We start from the raw sequence: 25,864 nt of genomic DNA on the forward strand, positions 1-25,864 counted from the left end.
GATTGAAAGACTAATATGTCATTTATAAAGTCCAATATGGGAGATGTTTTGTCTTAGGCATTAGAGTGAACGACTCCCAGAAGATAAAGATATAGATGTGACTGACTGGACTAACAGTACATCGGATAAGACCCAAGTAGAATAGATTCTAAATCCGTTTATGGATTTATTCACTTGTGACATTCACAGTGTAGCATACCTTAATCTTGAGTGGGTGATGGACCATGTATGCGTGACTTGTATACTTTGATGTAAATAGAAGTATGAGTTCAAATAGATAAGAAACTGAAAGTTGATGCCCTAGGTAAATGACTTCTGTAGTATGTGGCATCATTCACAATAGTGGAATTCATAGCCCAATTAATGAGTAAATGATATCCTCTCATCGACATTACATGATAGATGAAAAGTAAATGTGGTCACGAGTCGTTTGTCTTTGTGATAAATGATTTAATTACTATTTGATAGTAGTTGACTTTTCATGAAGGAAGATAGAATGGTTGTCATGAGATAAAATAGGATCATACCGGGAGAACGAATTTGTCCAAAAAAGATTAACAATATTTTATGAGGGTAACACACTGGAGACAAGATCATTAGACAAACATTGATTAAGTAGTTTTCCTAATGATATGTAATTAGGGAGAGCTTAGTCACGATACTATAATGGAATGATTCGTGACTAAATAAGTTTATAATTAATAAGCGAAAAGTTAGAACTTAATCATAAATTATTTGCGTCATATTTACATATGGCAAATCGATCCCTCCATTAACTCGTTGAAACCATAAATGAATTGCATGTAAAACCAAATGAACAGAAATGGATGGAAAAGATGAAGTTAGAGAAATGGGTCACATTCATAAATGAATGTGTTTTCTCACTAAGTATAGAAATGATTTGAGAATTAATTTAAGTTTTTCGAATTATTAATTAATTAATTAATTAATTGAAGTTCGCAAATGAAATTAAATTAATTAGTCATTGTGAATCCGTTGAATATAAAAATTAAATATATTTCCTCATAGATTCTTTTACAGTAAAGTTACCATGACTTTAATAGAATTAGAATTAGGTTGAGAAAATTATTTAATTAAATTTTAATTTATCTAATTAAATTAATTAATTAATATTTATTTTGGGAAATAGAAAATATGTATTAGGTTGGATTAAATTATAAAATATTGGATTAAAAGTTCAAGAAACACAGATAATTGGACTTAAGGTAGGAGAGATCCAAATCCCCTCATCATAAGAGAGAGAGGCAGCATCCCTATTATTATTTACTAAGGTGTGCCGCCAACCCCATTCTACTTAGAGAGAACTTTTTTTTTCTATTAAATACATATTATTTGTGTTTTACTAATTCAGTCAGGATTCTCTTTTTTGTCCCTATAATTAGATGGCACTGGTAGAGTTATTGACACACAAATTTTATATAAGTTTGATTTTTATTTTGTCATAAAGTAGTGAAAATTTATTTTCTAAGAATAAATTTTATTTTTTTTGGTAATAAATCGTTTCTAGTTCTGTGTTTGGTTTGTGATTGTTCTAGCCCACACTCGAAGCAATTCGTTGTACAAGAATAGCGAAGAAGGTCATTCGGTTGAAAGCCAAAAACGTCTAGAATCCGTATTGCTCAAAGTACAAGTACTTTTCAGGAAAAGTTTATTGGTATAAATATCACAATCGACTCGATTTTCAAAATATTAATTTTCTGCTATGACTGAAAATCATTTTTCTAAACCAGATTTTTTCAACCTTTACTCAAAAGATGAGAAAATTAGGCCATGTACATTAGATTAAAGAGTAAATTGATTATTTCTGTTAAAAATTTCAACCATTTCTACTGTTAAAAACTGGTGTGTTTGGTGGAATAACCAGACAGTTATACACAAGGGCGGATCTAGGGGGACTAGTAGGGGCCTCGCCCTCCTAAAATGAAATTTTTTCCATTTAGGCCTTTTATAATTTATGAACTTTTAAATTAGTAATGATAAAATTACACTTTGGCCCCTCTAAAAATGATTAAAAATGATTTAATCCTCTAAAAATTATAAAGATATAGGTTATTAAAATGACAAAATTGTATTTTTACTATCATAAAAAATATATAATTTAATTTTGATCCTCAAAAAAAAATTTGACTTCTCCCCTGCCCCTAAGTCGTATTTTTGGATCTGCCACTGATTATATATGGTGTGCTACATTTACCTCATGTTGACGTACAAAGATCATATTTTAGCAATAGAAATTAATGAAATTTTTAATAGAAAGACTCGTTTACTCTTTGATCTTACATACATGGACTAGTTTGCTCATTCTTTTAGTAAATACGGCAAAATGCAATCTAACTCTTATTACAAAAACTTCCATAACACTTTTACCTCAAATTTAACTTTAAAAAAAGAGAATAATAACGAAATTAACAAAAAAAAAAATCAAAGATTAAAGTTATCATAATACATTTCAAAAATTATGAAGAAGCTGGCGATTACAACATTTTTCTATTTACTTGCGTTGTCTAGATTTCGTAGTTTCGAATGCAAATATGTATGACAAGAACATGAAGATAACATGAAAGACGACAATTTCAATTAAATAACGTGGTATCTGCCTAAAATCGAATAGGAGGTTTACTAAAAACAACATATATCTAACGTTTTTCATGCTTCTCAAGTTCCACTTTCCAGAAACATAAGGGTCATGAATCATGATTTGAAATGAAAATGCATGCATATTTTTTTAATATATTTAGGAAGTTGACCTCGAGATAAGGTAGACATGTTTTTAAAATGTGTTCAAATTGGTCTTCACATCAAATCTAAGTTTTTAACTTTGAAATTGACGGTTAAACTAATATAAAGATAATATGATATTAATATCTTGTTGAGGATTAATTAAAGTACGACAAATTTGTGTATGTGGTTTTTCGATGGCGTTGGGTAAGAAGATGCCTTTTAAAATTGAAGCTAAAGCTGTTTTAAAGGGACTTCGCTTAGCATGGGAAAAAGTAATAAGACAAATTGAGTTGGAATGCGATAATACTCTTCTAGTAGAATCTCTGTTGACAGGTGGAGTTATTAATAGTTCGATGGCTGAACTACATTTATTACATTGTCTATTAGGCAAAAATTGAAAAGTACATATTCATCATGTTCCAAGGGCATATAATGAAATTGTAGATTATATGGTTAAGTGTGCGAATTCTAAATTTATGAATTTATATGTGTTTGATGAATCACCATTATCTGTTTAAGGGTTCTTGTTAGTTGATTGTAACAATCCTTGAAGGGCATGTTGTTTGATGTAATCGCAGTATGTTGTTACTTTCTATAAAAAAAAGTTCGAGGAATTTAAAACTTAGGAACGTCTAGTGAAATTAATCCAAAAATTATTTTGTATATTTGTACATGACCTTGAGAGTTTGGGCTTAGGTTCTTGATTGATTTAATGGTCTTTCAACTCGAGACATTGGATTCTTCTATATATACACACATTGGATTCTTCTTTCTAGTCATGCATGTATGTTTTGTCATTAAGTCATGCATGTAATCATTATATAAAACTATGGATCCCAAAATAAATTCTTTAACAATGTCAATACACACCAAAATTAGAAACAAAAAGTTATTATTTTTTAATATTTTTCATGTTAGGTTAACGTGGAGTGAATAACATAGTTTTCTATCTCAATAATTTCGTGCAAATTTCCTCTTAAGAATAATTCAGTTAAAATTGAGAATAATTTCGAATAAAAAATGAACAATTCTGATTTCATTACATCAGAAAGGGTCAAGAAAACCCTCGGAAGGAATGCATAATCTCCCCTAAAACAAGCCAAAAGAACCCAATCTTCAATCTAAACATTTTGAAGAAATGGCTTGTAATCTCACTAATATACCCCTTTAAATCTACAACAACAACAAGAATTAAGGTATTTTATACATAAATGAATCAATTTTCGTGTGAAGCAAACAATGCCACTGAAATACCAGCCAGCTTCTTCCTGTTTATTGACCTGTAGGACCGCCATTGCCTCGGTGCATTTGGAGCTTCTTCAATGCCGTCTATTAACTCACTCCGTTCCTCCAAATCAATGGAGGTTCTAAAGGCCTTGACCTTCCTTGGTGTACTATAAGCAAAATGCATCTTCTTTGCAATTATAGTCTGGAAAAAAAAAACAATCATAATCAGATTCAATAATCAACCATCAATGAACAATTTATAACTTAAAAAAAATTATACTCACAATTTCTCTAATTGATTTAGAAACCTTAAAGAGTTGCTTCAAATCTTCATGATCCACACCACAAATTATCTTAACCTGCAACAACCAAAATAAATAAATAAATAAACAAACCCCATATTAATGAAACATCCAAATTTGGGATTATGGGTAGTACTCACAAGAACATCTTGAGGAAGTGATTCAAGAACAGATTTTTCATCACAATCATCAATCATCATCATCTTCTTTATTCTCTCACTGCAATGCCTTTTCAATAACGGAACTTTTGTTGGTGAATCAATTGGCGAAAATTCCTCAATCTCGTTTGATATTTCAATCCTTTTCCTCCCTAATCCACTATTGCATCTCACAAACCTTCTTAACCCGGATTCTTCCCCATCATTCACAACCCCATGGTTGAACTTCAATGAAGAGCTACGGCGTATTTTACCCAAAGCCATTTCCATAATTTGACCCAAAACTCCCCCACAAAAGTTGAGATTTTTCACTTTGAAAAAGGAATCTTTTTTAAAGAAGGAGCAAAACCCAGACCAAAACTGAAACTAAATTTCGGGTTTTCTTTGATTAAAAATGGAAACAATTAGAGCCAAAAGTGCCTACAAAATTTCAGATTTTTCACTTAGAAAATGGAATGTTTTTTAAAGAAGGAGAAAAACCCAGACTAAAACTGAAACTAAATTTCAGGGTTTCATTGTTTTAAATATGGAAATGACATAAATTTAGATGGAAGAGAAAGTGTAGTTTGTAGCAGCGGTGAGAAAAAGAAACAGAGTGGCTTTAAAAATGGAAACTTCTGCAGTAAAAAAGAATTAAAAAAATGAACGCGTTTTTCGCCTTTGGTTTTTTTCCTTTTAATTGAGAAAAGAAGGGATAAATTTTACATGGGATTAAATTGGAAATTAGCCGTTGAGGGCGATATGAAGAGAAATTAGGTGAGGTAGGAAGAAGGTTGGATGGTGCTGGTGATGACGTGGACATATGTCGGTCCATATTGGACTTTGTCGGTGTGCTACTTTATAGAACATGGTGGATTAGTTAATGGGGATTCAAACCATATAATTGCATTTCCATTGGTTAAGTTTTAGTTTGACGGCTGAACTTAAAATATTAGAGATTCTGTCCTAATCGGAAAGAAAAAAGTTTGAAATTTCGTACTTAATATTCTTCAATTGGATCCTTCTGAATCTCTATTAGGGACGGAGCTAGGGGATTGATAAGTGCTTTGCTCCCCTCTAAACTTATTCAAATTTCCTTTTAATCCATTTATGATTTATAAAATTTTAAGTTAGTAATAGTAAAATTACACTTTCGCTTCCCAAAAATGATAAAAATTTTGATTTAATCCTTCAAAAATTATGAAGATATAGACTATTAAAATAGTAAAATTACAACCTAATTCCACCCCCCCAAATATTTCTAGCTTTGCCCCTGGTCTCTATACTTTTCAAATTTTGAAAATTCGGTATTGATGCAAATGACAATCGTTAATCCATTAATTAGAGTTTTAATGAGTAATATGCGGAAATAACAAATTACATAGAAATACACATGTGACAATATATTTATCGCATCAAAATTTGAAAATATTGTCCGGTGAAGATTGAAACTTTAAGATTTGAAAAGTAAAATGATTAAAACTGATAAAAATAAAATGCAGACTTAAATTCATTATTTTCATAAAGTATAGAGACTAATTTGACAGAAGGGTTAAGACCCAGGCTTACCTCCTTTGGATTTGACCCTAAATTTAAAAACGAATTAAAAGCATATGTTTGCAGGATGGGGTCGTCAATACTCTATTTTTATGTTTCTCCAAAAAGAAATAGTTTTGCAATAAAATAAACAACGAGGTAGAAAGTGGAAAGTTCCCATACATTGAATGCTTCATTAGAGGAAAAAAAAAGGAAAAAAGGGCAAAAGGGGAGGAATGTTTTGATTTTTGTTCCATTATGAATGATTGGATAATGTGAACAGCTAAACTTAATTTGCATCCTTCATTTTAATATTATTTTCATGTGATTTTATGTACAACCCAGATCGATTTTTGGGTTTTTGTTTGTCACATTTGCATACCTAAATCGATTTTTGGGTTTTTGTTTGTCACATTTGCATGTTAGCCATTATTAGTGTTTTTAGCTCATACTTACATGATATAGATCTATATTTTGTCATTTTTCTTTTCCTCTAATATTATAATTCAATCATGCAACATAATTGGTGTAAGTGATCTGATCTATTAATAATACAAATTTTATTTATTTATATATTTTATTTTGGAGAAAAATTTACGATACTAGTTTCATACAAATACTTATTACAACTCTCAAATTTATATACGTAAATCTCATAAGTAATTATCACATGCCAAGACTCTTAATGATACGTTTGAAAAAATAAGTAAAAGTTTTCTTTCTTTTTGTCATAAATAAGTCGTATGTGAATAGCTAAAAATTACCAAATGTGATTAGTTCATAGCTAATCCATAACTAAAACATGTGGCAAAATTAATACTCCTATGATACGTAACATAAGTGGTTTATATGATATCATTAAACTGAATTTCAAAAGCACCTAGAGCTTCAACCATTAATTCTTAGGAGGAGGCAACCCATCTCTACTCAAGATATCAACTAGGATAACTAATTTTCAAAATTGATTATTTTGTAAAATACAAATTTATATAATGTTACGCCCGAAAATATCAAGAGGAGTGGATTGTGATTTTAATTTTTTTATCTATTTTTTTTAAATGGAAGGAAAAGGGAGAAAAGATGGGATCCTTACTCCAATTGCCTAACTCCACTACTTGGTATTCCTTAACTAAGGATTTCTCAATTCACTACTTAGAATTGATACCTTTTGTAGACAAGATATAAACTTTACAACTCTATCTTTTCAAAAGTTTAGATAAATTTTTTCCCTCTAATTTTTGTTGATTAACTAGTAACCCTCTAATTACAAATTAATGATTTGATGAAGTAAACAAACGAACCTTTACAAGATGGGTCTTTACAAGCTTTTGGCTCATGAAAAGCTAAAACGAGACCTATAAATGATTCAACAATATACTTCTAGAAAATATTTATAAGAGAAAATGAAAGAATGAATAGTTAAAGACTTTTCTCTTACTTTAGATGTTTGGATGTTCAATTCTTATGTCTTATAATGTCTTTGACTTGTATTTATATTAAAAAATAAATTTATGGATATTTGGAGCCATCGGAAATAAATTAGAGCCGTTACAATAATTAATTTTGGGCTGAAAAAGTGTCATTAAAATCTAGGTATAGATACTTACCAAGGGATTGTCAATACCTTAGCTAAAAGTAGATGTTTATATCCATTATAATTACAAGTCTCAATACTTAAATGGTAGGTATCGACACATTGCCCTACTAGATCGATATGTGCCTATTGGCTTGCAATATATTGAGATCTAGACCTCTAGTATTGATACTTTATTTATCAAAATGTCTTGAAAATATTTTAAATACCTTAGAACATTTTGATATTGACTCAAAATTTTTGGATAAGTTGACTCATTTAAAACATGCTTTTGAAATATTTTGAAAATGTTTGATGCTTAAATGACTCATTTAATAAAAAATTATCATAAATTATTATATTAAAAGCTTGAGACATCAAAGTTAAAAATTAATTTCTTTCATTTATATAACAAAAATTTTAAAAATATATATTGAAAAATTTTTCTCCCTGAGCTATTTAGACATTTTTTTTAATAATTCATATTTGTTATTTGTGACATAATGTCTAGAACTACCCATAACCCCTCCCAACTCATAGATAGGAAGATAATGTGGTTCAGAGTACTTGAACCCACATCCTCCTGTATTGGCAACAATATTCATGCCAATCGAACTAATACTCAATCAACAGACTTTTTAAAATATGAATTCCCCTTAATCAAACATTTCTTTAAAAACTTTTAAACAGATACTTAAACGAGACTTTAAATTTATTGAATTTGAATAGAAAATATATAAAATTTAACAAATAAATCTAAGAATTCATAAATGTGATGCATAAAACAATATATGAAAGGAAAAATGGTAGGAATGTTTAGATTTTCTCATATTATGAATTATAGTAAACGTGTGCGTTGCGAATTGCGGTGGTCAGTTTTTGGGATTTTGTTGGTCACATTTGCATGTTAGCCATTATTAGTGTTTTTAGCTCATACTTACATGATATAGATCTATATTTTGTCATTTTTCTTTTCCTCTAATATTATAATTCAATTATGTGTAAGTGATCTGATCTATTAATAATACAAATTTTATTTATTTATAGGTTTTATTTTGGAGAAAAATGTATGATATTAGTTTCATACAAATACTTATTATAACTCTCAAAATTTATATCGTAAATCTCATAAGTATTCATCACATGCCAAGACTCTTAATGATATATTTGAAAAATAAGACCTCTTCAAAATAAGTAAAAAATTTCTTTCTTTTGTCACAAACAAGTCTTATGTGAATAGCTAAAATTACCAAATCTGATTAGTTCATAGCTAATCCATAATTAAAATATGTGACAAAAATAATACTCATGCTAAACGTAACATAAGTGTTTTACATGATATCATTAAAATTGAATTTCAAAAGCATTTAGAGGTTCAACCATTAATTCTAAGGAGTAGGCAACCCATCTCTACTCAAGATATCAACTAGGATAAGTAACTTTGAAAATTAATTATTTTATAAAATACAAATTTATATAAAAATAATGTTTTACCGAAAATACTAAGAAGGATGAATTGTGATTTTATTATTATTTTTTACAATTTTTTTAAATGGAAGGAAAAGGGAGAAAAGATTGGATCCTTTCTCCAATTGCCTAACTCTACTACCTTGGTATTCCTAAACCAAGGATTTCTCAATTCACTGCTTAAAATTGATACCTTTTTTGGACAAGATATAAATTTTACAACTTTATCTTTTCAAAGGTTTAGATAATTTTTTTCTTTTATGGTTAAATTAAAATCCTCTTGTTTTTTTCGCTTAACTAGTAACCTTCCATTTACAAATTGGTGATTTGATAAAGTAAACAAATGAACCTTTACAAGATGGGTGTTTACAAGCTTTTTGGCTCATAAAAAAATAAAATAAAATGAGACTTATTGATGGAGTCTTAAGGCCCAATTTTAGATCTATGAATGTGATGGGCTCACACTACCTCAAGGCCCAACAACGATGTCAAAGGCTAAGCAAACCAAATTAGGGTTTGATCAAATACAAGGTTCGAGGAAAGGGAGGATGATACATGCACGGATGGGGTGAAATTTATTAAATTTAATTCACCAAATCTGCCAATTTTCAAGTTTGGGAAATCAACAGACTTGCGACGACTTTTTGGATGGGATCCTGGCATTTCTGGGTTGAGATTTCATGGCCTCATTCTTTATCACTTATAAACGATTCGACAATATACTCCTAAAGAATATTTATAAGAAAAAAAAATGAAAGAATGAATAATTAAAGGCTTTTCTCATACTTTAGATGCTTGGATGTTCAATTCTTGTGTCTTGTAATGTCTTTGACTTGTATTATACCAAAGAATAAGTTTATAGATGTTTGGAGCCATTGGAAGTGAATTAGAGCCGTTACAAGAATTAATTTTGGGCTGAAAAGTGTCCTTGCAATTTAGATATAGATACTTACCAAGCGGTTATCAATACCTGAGAACATTTTGATATTAAGGGTCCGTTTGTTTGGTGGAAAATATTTTCCAGAAAATATTTTCCACCTTTTCCAGTGTTTGGTTGGTGTAAAATGAAATCCTAAGGGAAAATGTTTTACAAACACGGGTAAAAAAGGCCCCAATTTATGTAAAACGTCTTACCGATTTGGAATCAGTAAGACATTTTCTGATTTTTCCAGCGTTCTCCCTTCTCTACACTCTCGTTCTCCCTTCTCCTCTCTACACCGATCTGGTTTCGTTCTCACGTTCGTTCTCCCTTCTCCCTTTTGTTCTCCCTTGATTTGGTTTCGGGCTCCTTTTCCCCCCTTGATTTCTTCTTCTTTTTATAAATTGATTTGGGGATTTTCTGCTTGTTTTTGTCTTAGACCTTGCTTGGGTTTTCTGCTAGTTTGGCTGTGGTGTTTGGCTTATCTTGGGCAGACTTTCTTCACAGACTTGCTTGGGTTCTCTTTCGCTCGCTCTATCTCTAAATTTCTTTGGTGGATTTCTCTTGGCGTGACGGTGTTGTTGTTGGTGTTCTCTTTGTGAACAATCTCGTCTTCTGATTCATTATCTTATCGATCCGCACCTAACTTGTAAGTCATTTTCTCTCAATCAAACCCTAAAATATCAATTCTGGCCTTCGATCTTTCTTAGATCCATAATTTATCTCATCCAGTTTTAATTATACAAATTTGATGATATATTGGGAACGTTCTCTTTACGATTACTTTAAAATGTCTTGAACTAATCTCCATCCTGTATTACATTTTTCTTGCTAGTTCGTTGGTGAATTTGATACGTCTCATTACTAGTTTTAGCCCAGGTTCTGTTACGTTTTTCAGCATGTCTACCCCATTGACGTTTTTCAGCGTCTCCATAAGCCGCTGCCATGCTCCTTGAAAGCCATTGTGGTGCCTTCAATTTTTGTTTCCATCTCCTTTAAAAAATTTGATGCTTTCCATATTGTGGTTGTCTTTAATTTAAAGCTGCTCTGTTTTTGATTAGTTCAAACCCCAATTTGTTGTTGCTTACTTGAATCGTGTTACAAGATGTTGCTTTGCTTCATTGCTAAGAGGTTAGTATCAATAAGGCTAGCTCCATATATTAATTATTTAGTCGAACGATGTTATGGTCAGTTTACATATATTAAAACATACATATATTAAAGAGTTATTCGACTTTTGACATCTAGTCTTTTCTTGTATATTCGAAACTATTTTGGTTATTTTTCAGTCGCCAAACGTGTGGTGGCTTCCTCAAGGTGATAATTATCCCAATGCTAGCCATGTTGGTTTTGGACTTGTTCTTGGAGAAGATGGCAAGCGTTTTCGAACCCGTAATAATCAAGTAGTTCGTTTAGTTGATCTACTTGATGAAGCCAAGAACCAAGTAAAGCAAAGACTTATCGAGCATGGTATGATATTGAACCTTATCTCTGTTGTTGCAAATGTTTTCAACTCTTTTCAACTACCTTATGTTTGTCGGTCTATTAGTGACGTATTTGTTATCGCAAGTCCTTACAGTTGTTAAATTGTGTAGCCTTTGAACTTTTCAACCTCTTGTATCCGAAATTGTTACTTTGTGTGCGAATCGTAAGGGTGAAGAATGGACCGAGGAAGAGATTGAGAGTACTGCTGATGCAGTTGGTTATGGTCTTTGTAAAGTAAGCTACTTATTATTATATCAAGTTATTTATGTAATCTAATTAGTATTGCTATGATCTTCTCAGTAGTTCTTGTACTACTTTGTTTTCTTTTTAATGATAAGGTGCCTAACAGTTTTCTTTTTTAGACTGCAAATATTGTGGAACTGGTTTCATTATTTTGGTCTCTAATGAACTTTTAATGCTAACCATCTAGCTCTAGTTTATTGTTTTTAGTTCTATGTTGAACATTTTAGCTTTCAAATCTTCTGTTTGTATATTCTAGATGTTTATGTTATGATCTTTTTATCTTGATTACTATAATTTAAAAATCCTTTTGGAATGTGTGTTTATTTTGCAGAAAGCAATTTGCAAGGAGCATCAAGAGTCAAAGATTCCCCCATCTCTTCCTTTTAGTGATAAATTTTGATTTTCTTGATGCAGTCATGCCATTTATACATTTCTGCGAAATTTTGAAGTTGTAATGAAGTTGTAAAATGTCTTGTGTTATTCAAGTTGTTGGTATTAAATTTTAGACTCTGAGTAATATTTGAATCCGCTTTACTTTTGTTGATAGGTTATGGAATCCTTTTTTTGAATCCATTTTGTTTTTGGGGATGACAAATTCTGATATACGAATTGATTAGCTACTTTACTTTTTACAATTTTTTGACTTGCTAAATTCGGATATTTTGGCAGATTCAGATCTTTGGTCTGTTTGTTAATGCATATTCAGACCGAGTCACATAGATGTAGTTAGTTTTGCCTAAGTTTTTGAGGGACTTGGTTCATATGTTCCCTTGCTCAATTTACAGCTGAAGATGCATATGTATTTCTGGTTAACTGGTTTGAAAGGTTTCCACAGTACAAGCATAGAGATTTCTATATGTGGATAATGGAAATTGAGTATTATTATAAATAAATCATTGTAATATATGTAAAAACAATTTCAAATATAAAAATTTATTAATATATATTAATATAGGTAAAAACAACTTTTCCGAAAAATATTTTCAGGAAATCTGCCAAACAGCAAAAAATATTTTACACAGATTCATCCAAACACCAGAAAATATTTTCCAGTAAATTATTTTACAGAAAAGTAAAACATTTTCCAGAAATCATTTTACGGAAAACATTTTACTGGCAAACAAACGGACCCTAAGTCAAGAACTTTTGGATAAGTTGACACATTTAAAACATGCTTTTGAAATATTTTGAAAATGTTTGATGCTTAAATAGCTTGGTTAATAAAAAATTTGTCATAAATGTTATTATATTAAAAGCATGAGACATCAAAATTAAAAATTAATTTCTTTCTTTTATATAACAAAATTTTAAAATATATATTGAGAAAAATTCTCCTAAACTATTTAGACATTTTTTTGAATAATCTTATTATAAGATTTGATCATATCATTCTTTATAACATAATGCCTAGAACTACTCATAAATAGAAAAGATAATGTATTTCAGTGTACTTGAACTCATGCTCTATTGCATTAGTAGCAATACCTATGCCAATCAAATTAAGACTCAATCAACAAACATTTTTAAATATGAATTCTCCTTAATCAAACATTTCTTTAAAAACTTTTAAACCGATATTTAAACGAGACTTTAAATTTATTGAATTTCAGTAGAAAATATATAAAATTTAATAAATAAATCTAAGAATTTATAAATGTGATGCATAAAATAATAAAAGAAAGGAAAAATGGTAGGAATGTTTAGATTTTCTCATATTATGAATAATGGTAAATGTGTGCATTGCGAATTGCGATGGTCGAATTGTAACACCCCTTACCCGAGACCGTTTTCGGAGTCGAGTACGAGGCATTACTTAGCTTATCTTACTAATTCGAAGCATAAAAACTTGTTTTGAAAATTAATTTCACTATTTACAGCAATCTGTCTAATCGCGCAGCAGTTACTAAATTAATTATAAATTGAGTTACGGGACTCGAAATTTAATTCCGAAAATTTTCCCTGAAACTAGACTCATATATCTTACTACTATAAAATTTTCAGAATTTTTGGTTCAGCCAATTATTACAGTTTATTAGTTAAAGTCTCCCCTATTTCACCACTTGACTGTCCTGACCTCTTGCCACTAAAAATAAATTTTCTCATTATAGGATTTTCATATGAAGTTATTACTCATTTCTACAGAAAATAGACTCAATAAGGAATCTATAGATATAAACTACAACTCATAACCATTTTTGTGCAATTTATAATGATTTTCTAAACTTAGAACAGAGGACTCCAAAAACAGTTCTGACCCTGTCTCACTAAAATTCACATATCTTAAAATATAAAATTCTTTTTGCTAAACTGTTATTTTTATATGAAAATAGACTTAACAAGATTTAATTTAATATATCATTCACTCTCTAATTCATTTTATACTATCCTAGGTGATTTTTCAAAGTTACGTCACTGTTGCTTCCTGAATTCTGTTTCTTTGCAAAGTTTACCCTTTCTTGATTTTCATACTTAACCATTTTAAAAGCCAAACATTATCACATACTCACACATCTTTCTTTAGCAATCTCATAGATACAACATTCAAAATGACTAATCCCTATACATCACTTAGGTATATACATTACCTAGATACATGCCACATTATCAACAGAAAGGTACATCACTAAAATGTCTCTGAGGTCGGGATTACTTTGGATGCTGGATCGAACACTGGTTTTTTTACTAACTCGCATGACGGAAACAACCGACTGCATTGAGTATGGGTATACTCATTGGTATTACCATAATTCAAATTAATAACATTAATCGATAAATTATATATATTTTATTTATGTCTACAATTATTCATTAATTATCTCATACATTAAATCAACTTGATAATTAATAACAATAAGCAATAATTCAAATCTTATATTTAATTGTATTCATACATTATTTCACTATCTCAATTCCGTGGGATTTTTTTCTTTACATCTCATTCCAATAGTTCATTTCAATTCATATACAATTCATTTCATTTAATTTATATTCAATATCAATTTTATTGCAATTTTACTCACTAATATCATATAACAAAATTTACTCTTTATCATATTATGAACTTTGGGTTCATATATTAAAATCTCATATCTCGATTTCCAATTCACATATCAATTCACAATTTCACTTTCTCATTTCTTTCCATATCCCAATCAGTCACACTTATTCAAATTTTCTCATTTCAATTATTTACCCTATTAACAAGACTCGGACCTTGGCGGATACACGGATCCAACCAAACACACCAGAATGGCACCCAGTGCCTCATCGGATAGTTCGAAGCAATAGTTGACACCAGTGTCTCATCGGCAAAGTCAAGTAAGTTGGTACCCAGACCTCATCGAATCTATCCGAAGAAATATAGTGACACCAGTGTCTCATCGACTCGAGGTCAAGTATCCTGAACTCTTCCAATCCTATGGCATGCCAACTATATCCGACTCACCCGACTAGTTAATAGGGTTTCGAATCACATTTCAATTCAATCACTTTCTCATACTTTCAATTCAAATCATTCCAATTTAATCACCATTTGATTCAATACATTTTCTATTTCAAATTCACTTCCCACTTTCAAATCAATGTACGATTCAAGACCAATACATATTTCACAAATCATACTTGATTCGAATCAAACCACTTTTCAGTCAATACTCAATTCACGTATTCACACTTATTCATAATTTAATTCACTTTTATTCAATTCATATTTTAATTCATTCAATTAAATATCGATATTCTCCTTATTTTTATTTACTAAACATATTATTCAAAATTCAACAATTACTATCAATAAATTCAATATCAATACGTATATATATATATATATTTCATTCGATTCAATCATGATACTCACCTCAATTTTCTTATCATGTATATTAATTTAAATTTTAACGATTAATAATTAAATTCGAATTATGGTAATACTAACCGGAATTTCTCTCGAGTCACTCCTTGTCCACTTTCTCCTTTCCTTTCTCGGCAATGACTCTTGCACGACATTAGCTACGTAATTAAACAATTAAAAATCATTAATACACAATTTCATTAAAATATTTCCCGTATACCTAAACTTTACCCAAATTCTAATTTAATCCCTTATCAATACTAATTTTATTTTTTCATTTTAACTCTATATTCTCTCTTAATTCTTACTATAAACTCAGTTTAATTCTTCAATTTCCCATAAATCCCTAATTTCGGGATTCTTTCAATTTAATCCTATCAATTCAAAACTTATATTTTATTTTACAAATCAATCTTTTACTAACTTCTAACTTAAAATTCAATCATTTTAACCTCTAGTTCATCAATTAATTCAACATAACTCATGTCTAACAATCTACTAACTTTCAAAATATCAACATAAATCAAGTAGTATTTATCTCTAGGATTCCAAAACTCAAAATTATAAGAAAAGACTTAATTTGACTTACCAATTGAGCTTGGAACCTTAAAACCTTAAATTTCCCTTTTTCTTTTTCTTTCTTTCTTTCTTTCTTTCCTTCCTTCTCTGCCCGTTTTGCTCTCTGTTTCTTTCTCTGTTTCGTCTCTTCTATTCTGTTTCTTTTCTTTCTTTTCTATTCTTTCTTTTGTTTTATGTATATATATAATATAATATAAAAACATAATCATTACTATAATATAATAATATTTTTTTAACACATAAAAATCTCAGATTTTTATACTTATGCCGCCTCAACTTTGGAAAAAGGCATAATTGCCTATTTGGTCCTTTTAACTTTTCTTTAATCTATAATTAAACTTTTATCCCTATTGCAATTTAATCCTTTTTCATAATTAACTATCGAAACGTTAAAATTTCTTAACGAAACTTTAATATTATCCTATTGACACTCTGTAAATATTTATAAAAATATTTACGGCTCAGTTTATGATATCGAGGTCTCGATACCTCGTTTTTGACCCAATTTACCTAATAATTTCTTTTAAATCACAAAATTCACTGATTCAAAAATATTTCTAACTTTTTCATCGAATTTAGTGATCTCAAATCATTGTTCTGACACTACTGAAAATTAGGCTGTTACACGAATAATGTTAACAGGTCACCTTAGGTAATTTACATTTTGCACCATTGAATTTAATATTATTTTTTGTGAGTCACACAATTTTTATTTCAAATTATATTATTTATGTTAATTCCTTTTAATTTTTTTACTTAGTTAAATATGTTTACTCATTTAAATTGGGGATGGTAACGTGTAAATTTCAATGTGGTAAAAAGTGGATTCAAATTATCAATTCGATTTAATTTAATAATAATTAAATAAAAATTCATAAAATTATAAAATTATTTATAATCAATTGAATTGCTGATTTTTTTAATCATGATTTTCGATTTTTTACCTTTATTATATTTCATCAGTTAAACTGATCAAATTATTAATTTTCTATTAAACCAATTGATTTAATCTGGTTCTCACAATACTGAACATTTTTAATTCATACAAATTGAAACTTGAAATATTTAATTCTCAATTGTAAGTCAAACTTTCAAGGGTAAAAAACACCATGAAGGCCTCTATAGTAGGAGTCAGACTGGATTTTGCCCCCTCTACTTAAAAATTAAACAAATTAGTTCTTGTATATTAGAACAAATCGATTATTCTGTTAAAAATTTCATCCAATTCTACCGTTAAAAACTAGTTTCTGTACATCAACATGACGTACATGTGACACACCATGTGTCACTGTGTGGTTGTTCCGTTAAGCATATCAATAGATGAAATTTTTAACAGAAAAAACTAATTTTCTCTTTGATATAATGTATATAGACTAATTTACATAAAAAAATAAAATAAAAAATAATTCTTAATATAAAAACTTCTATAATACGTTTACCAACTTTGAAGCTATGTAAACCCAACTCGATCAAAATTTGGACAAAAAGTAAACAACATTTAAGACCTGACCCATAAAGTCTCTTTGCCCAACTCATCTAAAGTTCTCTGCTAGAGTTTTATATAAGCTCAAAGGCAAAAAAAAAAACAGAGTTTATGCTTATCCTTTGTTAAAAGTGTGGATTAAACTTTTGTACTTTAAATTGATTAATTTTAGTTTATGTATTTTTTAATTAGTTAATTTTAATTTTTGTACTTTTCAAATTTTGAAGTCTTTGTCTTAACCTAAACAGTAACAATTATAAATTTAGTCTGTATTCTTGGTTGGATCATTTTTAATCATTGTACTTTTCAAAATATAATATTACTCGTTAATTCATTAACTGAATTTTTAATAAGTAACATGTAAAAATTACAAATTGAATAATATTTTTGTCCTATAAAATTTGGTTAAATTAAACTAAACTAATAGGAGAATTTATAAGCTATGCCAGCAAACAGGTAGCTTTGACGGTTTTAAGCCATGTAACTTATTCAATAGGCCATTGGTGTTTTTTCTTGGAACCCAAACATTTTGATGGGCCTTATCTCTCTTCAGTAATCCATGATATTGAAAAAATCTTACAGTACATAGTCTGGCACAAATGTGGGTTTTATTCAGGCATTTTATGAAATAATGATGAAAATCGTAATGAAGAACGAAAGTCCAAAGATTATTCACTTTCTGGGTCTTGTAGTAAGCAAAACTAATGTCTGTTTCTCTTTGTGTCAGGGAAAAGATTCAGTGGGCTCAATGTGAAGATTGTTTCAACTTTTCAAGTGGCATAGATTTGCCTGGTAAAGTACTGGTTTGATTATCACCTTCTCTGCAATAATGCAGATTGCAATTTATACCCTTGTCAGATGATGATCATAACATTACAAAATCCTCAGCTTTCACCTTTCAAATGCCAAATCTACTCGAATATCCAGCCCCAGTGAGAACTGTCACCTGGACCAGATCCTAGCAGTATATGAAAAGATTGGCATATATAGTACATTACGTTTTAAAAATCAATGCTGATATTGATAATATGCGATAATTGGTCAACAACCCCCTCGACATCTTTGCTTCGGAGAAGACGGTTATAGAAAAAGTCAGCACCAGTGTCAACAACCTTGGAGCTAGTTATCAACATGCTGAGAGGGGACCATTCAGCAGTTTTCTCTATTAAAAACATCAGCTATTGGCAACGTACCATGTTACATGGACCATTTTAAGCATTTTCAAGGTCTAAATCTCAGTTGGATTACAAACTGGCAGCTTGGAGATGGAAACAGAGTGTTGTGATGGATGTTGATGGATAAAGAAAGGATGACCAGGGTCAATCAAGCTATCTTGGTATCCAAAGGGCTTCATTTTGTTCTGAAATTAATTGAAAGGGTTTCATTGACGATATCCAATAAAAATAAAATTCAAGTCCCATCGTGAACCGATAAAAAAGTTATACTTGAATAAAAAATATTCAAGCCCGAATATGTGAATAATTCAAGCCCACCATTGTCAAGTTCAAACCTCAAATAATACATTAACATTGGCTTTTTTTGTTATAATCCCTAAGGTTCCTCCTAGTATGTCAATAGCAGCTCATGAAGAGAGAGACAAAGCCAGAAGTCTCCCAGCAACTCCAAATAGGTAAAAAAGTGACATTTTATATCAAAGTAGTTCATATCATCATATGCAGCTTCATCAACTTCATAAGTATTTGGTAAAGTAGCAATTCATGATTGAATTGATCACAAGTTAAAAGAAAAACACAAAGGAACAGCCATACCTGATCAACGTGTAAGATGGAAATAGGACTATTCATCTCAATAAATTCTTTGAAAATGTTGAGAATGAAGAAAGCAAAACTGTCCACAATGCAAACACCGTGAAACAACTATGTATTGGAATGTACAACAATGCCACGCATGTTCCTCAAAGGGCCAAAATCATTAAGGTTAAGAAAGATCCAATGCAGCTAGTTGAAACATTCTATGTTATGGTACTGGATCATCTGCAGGTTGAACCAGAACCTCAGTGGCCACTGGCTTGGACATATAAGCACTTGTTGAGGCTCAAGACCACTAACTCAACCACATTGAAAATGGCACCGTTTGACATTCGTAAATGAAAATGAATGCCAGCCCTTGAATGGAATTACCCTGGATTTCAAAACTGTCTGCTATATATTGGATAAACAATTTATATACAAAACAACAATCAAGGGGAATGAATATATTAATATTACAAAACCAAATTAAAGCATATATTCATTCTCATAGACCGACAATCAGCAGCACACAAATAGCATCTTGAGCTTTAAACAATCCAAGAACTCTCAAAATGAATACACTGTTTTACCAACTTAAAACATCCGTTCTCACCAGATTGAAGCACTAAACAAAAATATGGAAATATTGGATTTTACTTTCAAGTACCAGCATTAGGCAAAGCTGCCATAAATGAATTGTATGAAGATTCCAAGTCAAAATGGAGCTGCCTAGCTTGCTGTTCTGTTAACTCATCCGCTGCCCCCATCTTAGCCAACCTTGAAATCCATTCCCTCATTTTGATCTTTCCCTCGAAATCGGGTGGCAAAATACCAAGCTTATTGAGTGATGCTGAGAGGTCAGACAACAATGGGTACACTTGATCAACAGCCACCATGTTGAGTTTCAATGAATCCATGGCAGTAATAAAATTCTGCACACATTCAGCCACAATGGCAGCCGAGGTAGTCGCTGAGGCAGCCGCCGCGGCCCGGTGCTCCACCGTGGCTGGAACCCCAGAGGTCACCAAACGATTTATAGCAGCCGGACAGTCCATTTTATATGTATCTGCAAAACGTTCAATACTAGGGACAGTATCTTTGAGTGTTGAAGCCAAGGTCTTGAAATGGGCAATAAGCTTTTGGCATTCAGTCTCATATTCAGATGATGATATAATATCCCTCACATAAGCTTTTTCAAGTTTCTCTGTTGCCTTGATAATGGCATACAGCTCTGCAAAATTCTCATACATTTCTCTCTCGCGCTTGTCGTTCCAAAGCTTAACCTCCATTTAAGCAAAGGCTTGGTATATTACTATACTGAAACAAAAAAGGGGTCAACTTAGGGATCAACTAAAATGGGGTTTTAAGTTCAAGTTTTGGAGGATTGGAGAAGAGAACGGGACACGCGCAAAGAGAACTAAACTTTATTCACTGCAGATTAAAAAAAACACTGAAATTAGATTGCTATCCATTCTTCATTAATAAAGATTCTATTTTTTTCTCCCCATAACACATAAATCCAACCAAAATCAAAATCATTAAGAACAAGAAAAATACCCAGAAATGAAAACATGAACTTCATGACATCTTCATCATCAAAAACTAAAAAAAGATCAAACTTTTACTTCTATATGATTTCCCTAAGCAAACAACAATGAAAACACTAAAAGGGCATAGAAAAAAGATGATCAAGAACCAAAAAGTGAAACAACCCCAGAAACTTTCCTTACCTTAATTCATCCCAAAACGAGATAATTGCCCTAACAAAATTCTGTGTTTTCACAGATCAAATAATTATAGGAAAAAAAAGAAAAGAAAAAAAAAGGGTTGCTTTCTTTTCATTAAATTGATAAAAAGAAACAAATAAATAATAATAATAATGGGGTTGGGGGTCCTGAGGGTGGGATGACTTACGATACAACAATACAAAGGAAATGAAACGCGGCTTTGAATGTCGTGCAGAGGTGTGGCGCTGTTTTGCAGCAGAGAGAGAGAGAGAGAAGGAAGGGATTGCGTGTAGGTATAGAGGATGGAATTATATTATTATTAGGTGCTTACGGCATCTACGTGTAGCAGTTGGGAAATGACCTGAAAAGTAAAACACTTCCCTCTTCCCTGCTATTATTGTGTAAAGTCTTTTACTTTGTGCCATTTTTTTTATTTGATTTGATTGATGTTGATTCAAATTTGAACTTAGGAAGACTTCAAGAACTTAGATAGTTCTTTAATTCGAGTAATTTGTAAATTTTATTTAATTATTTGATTTTTTAGATTATGCTTTTGTTAATTAAAATATAAATTTTGGAAGAAAAGTTGGATTAGAATTTCATCCCCTTGCCACCTCCAAACTCATGGTGCAGATCTCAAGTGTTGTTTGAGAATATTATGTGAGAGAGGATGCCATTAAGGATAAGTGTTTTCGAAGACCATCAGGTGTGGAGGGAAGCCTTCAAGGGTGTGAATGATGATCACCAAGGGTCTAAAGAGGCCCTTGAGGTGCAGTAAGTTTGAAATGGTCCAGAGAAGATGGAGTCTAAAAAGTTTTGAAATGTGTCAAAACTTCTAGTATCACATATTGCGAGTTAAAGTCCGTAACAAATATACAAAGAGTATTTTATGGAGGTCAATTGATAAAATAGGATTCATTTAATCCTTTTGAATTGACTTGATTTGTGGAACATATGAAAAATTTATCTACTTGAAACTTTTTGTGGCCAAGTAAAGCACTTAAAAAAATTTAGGACTACCATGGTAAATAGGAAAACTAATATTAAAATATACTAATTTGATAAGATTTGATTTTGTAATATTAAAAAATTGAGTCAATCCCTTAAGAATCTCAATTATAGATAAACTCCAATATGTACCATTAGATTCTGAGGAGTTCAACTATAAATAGAGACATTTCTCCTGTTTGTAATCATTTAGTTATAATCCTTCAAAGTAATAGAGATGCTTTGAGAGCATTTACTCAAATATCTTGTGTGCATTGATTTCTTGTGGCATTTTTTGTTCTTTCCTTACTCTTTCATTTTGAGTTGCTTTTGTTTTATTTTTCGATGCCTTGAATAATTTCTATCGAGAATTCACCACATGGACTACGAGACTAAAATTATAACCCCGTGACACTAGGACATACAAAAATATTCTAGAAACATAGAAGAGTTCAAATGGTTGCCAAAGGACCAAAACCTAAAATAAGGTAAATGGTTCTAAAAGCTCTAAAACAATGTAGCCTAAGCTAAGGTAGAATATTTCAAAGATACATTATGGATCATTGGAGCCAATTAATCATAATTGTAGTATCAAATGGGCTTAGCTTATATATAGGAGGCACCCCTTCCTCATTTGTATGTAACTTGAGATTTAAGTGAATAAGACTCTTAACATTCTCCCAACGCTTTAGTCTTAAAGTGTGTTCAGGATTTGTTGTTGATGTGTCGTAAAACTAATTAAAAATTTGAATGAGACAAGTACACCTATCAATTATTAATAGTATAGCTATAGTGAGCAAATATATCATTTCCACGAAGACTAAAAGTACTAGTAATTATTGTCTTTATATTATTTAATCGAATAATTCGAGTGATTAATTAAAAATTAAAATAACTAATTTTATTAACTAACGAACACGAAAAAGAACAAAAAACACGAAAATAATCGATTAACAACCAAGAAGCAAAACAATACATAAGAAAGAATTCACCTAGATTTCATCTATCACCATCAATCTAAATTACAAAATTTCTTTACTTAGCACCTTGATCTATAGAAATCCCTAAATTATGCTAATATCTCTTTCGAGTATAAAAGCAACTAACTCTAGGTTGATTAATTGAAATTTCTGTCCAATTAAAAACCTCTATTATCGCATTAACTCGTACTATGGATTCCCCTATTAGATTTGACTCTAATCTGATAGATTTATGTCAACCTATTTTTAGGATTGTATGCAACTCCTCTCAATTATGCAATATCTAATCTTAAACAGTGTCTATTCAACCACCAAAGTAAGCACATCAAATATGGATCAATACTCTAGAAATATTAAGCTAAGAATTAAGAACACATAATTGAGAACAAGAAACTAAGTATTTATTGTGTAAAATAAAAATCAAACGATAGAATCCATCATAGGGTTCATCTCCCTAAGTATTTAGAAAATTAGTTCATGCTTGAAAATAGAAACATCCAAGATACAATATAACCAAAATAAATAAATAAACTCATGATAATCTCCTAAGAAATAAATTGGGAATCTTCAATCTTGACGGAAATCTACTTCAAAGTCTGCTTCAATGGTGTTTTTCGAGTTGTTTTCTTGAATATTCTATGACAACTCATTCATATCTTCTTATTTTTGTCATATATATGTATTAGAATGCCTGAAAAACCTAAAAATCGTGATTTTCTGTAGTTTGATGCGCAATTCCGTGAAATCGACATGACCTACCACACGTTCGTGTGGGTCACACAACCATGTGGTTTGGCCATGTGGCTCATGCAGCTTGCTCCGATGCTCCAATTTTCACTCATTTTTCACTTCTTTTGCTCCCAAGTGCTCTATTAAGCATTAAAACATGAATTGAATTTAAAGGATTAGGAGTATAAAATTCATAATTAACATCGGATAATCACAAAAAAAAGTATTAAGAATGAGTTTAAACATGTTACTTTTAGCACTTATTAGTTGTTGGGTTGGAAAAGCTTCACTCCAAAAACAATCTCAAACACCTAGCTTTGGGGTGGAAAGTGCGGTGAAAGAGTGTTTTTTCACCCAAATGCAAAAGTCGGGGTTTAGCTGTTTTTAGCTTTTGACTTTTGCATTTTAAAGTACAAATTATCAAAATACCCTTATTTGTATTAATCATTTAAAATGTATTTAAAATTTTTTATTAATTTATATTTTATGTATCATTATATTAAATTATATGAATATTATTTACAAATATAATTATATTAATTTATTTAAATCTTATTAATTATTATATTTAAAAGTTTAAAATTTTTCATGTATAATTAAATTTACAAATAATTTATTAATTATCAAACAATATTTTAAAAATACATTTTATGTATAATTATATTAAATTATTTAAATATTATCTAATTTATTTTATTTTTTAATTTCTAACATCATGTCTAAAATAGACATTTTAACTTCCCATTATAGTTTTTGAAAACAATGTCAAACACCTTAAATTAACAAACTACACTTTTTCACAATACTTTCCTGCCACACTTTCTAAAATCACATTTTCTAAACTAAGATTTTCAAAAGCACTTACCAATCGCAGTAGAAATGTCAAATTGGCCCTTAGTGTGCTTTAGAGTGCTTTCTTAGTGTCCTTATTAGATCCTAGAAGCTAGCTAGTGCCTCTTCAAGAAGGATTAAAGGTTGATTTAGGCAATGTTAGCATAAGACTCTTGTCTAAGGCCGCAAGTAACAACATCTCTGACATTTTTCAAGAAGTGGACAGTGTCAATTCAGGTTGAAACGTATTCCAAAATCTCAGAAATGACAAAAATAGAATTAATAATATTAGTAGAAAATATGATTGGACATTATAAGAAATTAAAAGGACTTTTGAATTTAGGAAAATTAATTCAAGGAATTTACTAAATTGTAGAATTGTGAGAAGTGTTAAGCTAAAGTGTAAAAACTAGAAATATGAAATAAATAGATAATAAGGATGGGAAAAAAGATGGAGGATTGGAAACATAATTATACCAAAAGGGAGTGATGTGAAAGGATGATGGATAAACTTTTTTTAGAAATTATTAAACTAATGGATTTTTATGGAAACTCGGAGAAACATCTCCATCACTCTCTTCTTCCATGCCACTATTATATCAAATAAGAAAAATTTGCTTTCTTCTTCATTTTGGTCATTTTCCTCTATAGCTAATAAAGAATGAAGCTTCAAACTTCAAATTTCTCCATAAATTGTTAGTAAAAATAAGAGGACAACTATATAGTAAGCTTATTTTCTTGCAAAGCTAACTAATAAACATTGTTGGAGAAGAAAGAAATGTGAAGAAAAGTTAGGGCTTTTAAGTAAATAATGTAAGGATGATGAAGTTTCTTTTAGTAATTTATATTTATTTCATCATAATGCATGGAAATAACATGTGGTTTTGTTTTGATATTAAATGTTGTATATGTCTTGTGATAATGAAGAGAAAGAGAAGAAAGGTGAACATCAAATGGGTGATAAAGGAAAAGATATAACAAAGGAGTGAAGGAAGAAGGAAGGGTTCAATCAAGCATTTTGTTGTAAGTATATCAAGAGTTTTACTTATTTAATCAAACCCCAAGTAGAAATTTGATAAATTAGTTTAGTATTTTATTTGAAATTTATTTACATAGGAAAATGATGATTTGATTCTATGGAATTATTTGAATATGAAATTGCATTTTATTATGAATTTGAAAGTGTATGTGTAGTGAATTTGATGAAAATGAATAAATTAAAAGAATGTAAAAGTTAGATAGGTGAAATAGATATTGATATAAAGTTTATAAATGAAAAGTTCATTATTGAATAAATAGATGCCAAGTGAAATTTTAGT

At 30.2% G+C, this 25,864-nt stretch overlaps 2 protein-coding genes and 1 long non-coding RNA gene across 7 annotated transcripts; all 3 read right to left on the reverse strand.

Annotated features, from left to right (window-relative positions):
- Positions 1–3,728: 3,728 nt before the first annotated feature.
- Positions 3,729–5,111, reverse strand: LOC105798955 (F-box protein SKIP27). The gene is made up of 3 exons (XM_012629225.2): positions 4,412–5,111; positions 4,254–4,328; positions 3,729–4,171 (listed from the first exon to the last, which is right to left on the reverse strand). Exons 1-3 carry the CDS (start codon positions 4,697–4,699, stop codon positions 3,959–3,961), a joined length of 576 nt encoding a protein of 191 aa, XP_012484679.1. The 5' UTR covers positions 4,700–5,111; the 3' UTR covers positions 3,729–3,958.
- A 10,444-nt stretch (positions 5,112–15,555) lies between these two features.
- On the reverse strand, positions 15,556–16,213 carry LOC128032693 (uncharacterized). The gene is made up of 2 exons (XR_008188964.1): positions 16,068–16,213; positions 15,556–15,636 (listed from the first exon to the last, which is right to left on the reverse strand). It is a non-coding gene; the product is annotated as an uncharacterized LOC128032693 (long non-coding RNA).
- A 3,551-nt stretch (positions 16,214–19,764) lies between these two features.
- Positions 19,765–21,373, reverse strand: LOC105798957 (vacuolar protein sorting-associated protein 28 homolog 1). Of its 5 annotated transcripts, none has more exons than XM_012629226.2 (2): positions 21,206–21,373; positions 19,765–20,722 (listed from the first exon to the last, which is right to left on the reverse strand). In XM_012629226.2, the coding sequence occupies exon 2, from the start codon at positions 20,578–20,580 to the stop codon at positions 19,951–19,953; it is 630 nt and encodes a 209-aa protein (XP_012484680.1). In that variant the 5' UTR covers positions 20,581–20,722; positions 21,206–21,373; the 3' UTR covers positions 19,765–19,950. The 5 variants fall into 5 exon arrangements, with proteins under 5 accessions (XP_012484680.1, XP_012484683.1, XP_012484684.1 ...); XM_012629229.2 differs by having other exon boundaries at positions 19,765–20,608; positions 21,206–21,367; XM_012629230.2 differs by lacking the exon at positions 21,206–21,373 and adding an exon at positions 21,022–21,199 and having other exon boundaries at positions 19,765–20,608.
- Positions 21,374–25,864: the final 4,491 nt, after the last annotated feature.

This window comes from Gossypium raimondii, chromosome 9, assembly GCF_025698545.1.
Source record: "Gossypium raimondii isolate GPD5lz chromosome 9, ASM2569854v1, whole genome shotgun sequence".
NCBI classification, from domain to species: Eukaryota; Viridiplantae; Streptophyta; class Magnoliopsida; order Malvales; family Malvaceae; genus Gossypium; species Gossypium raimondii.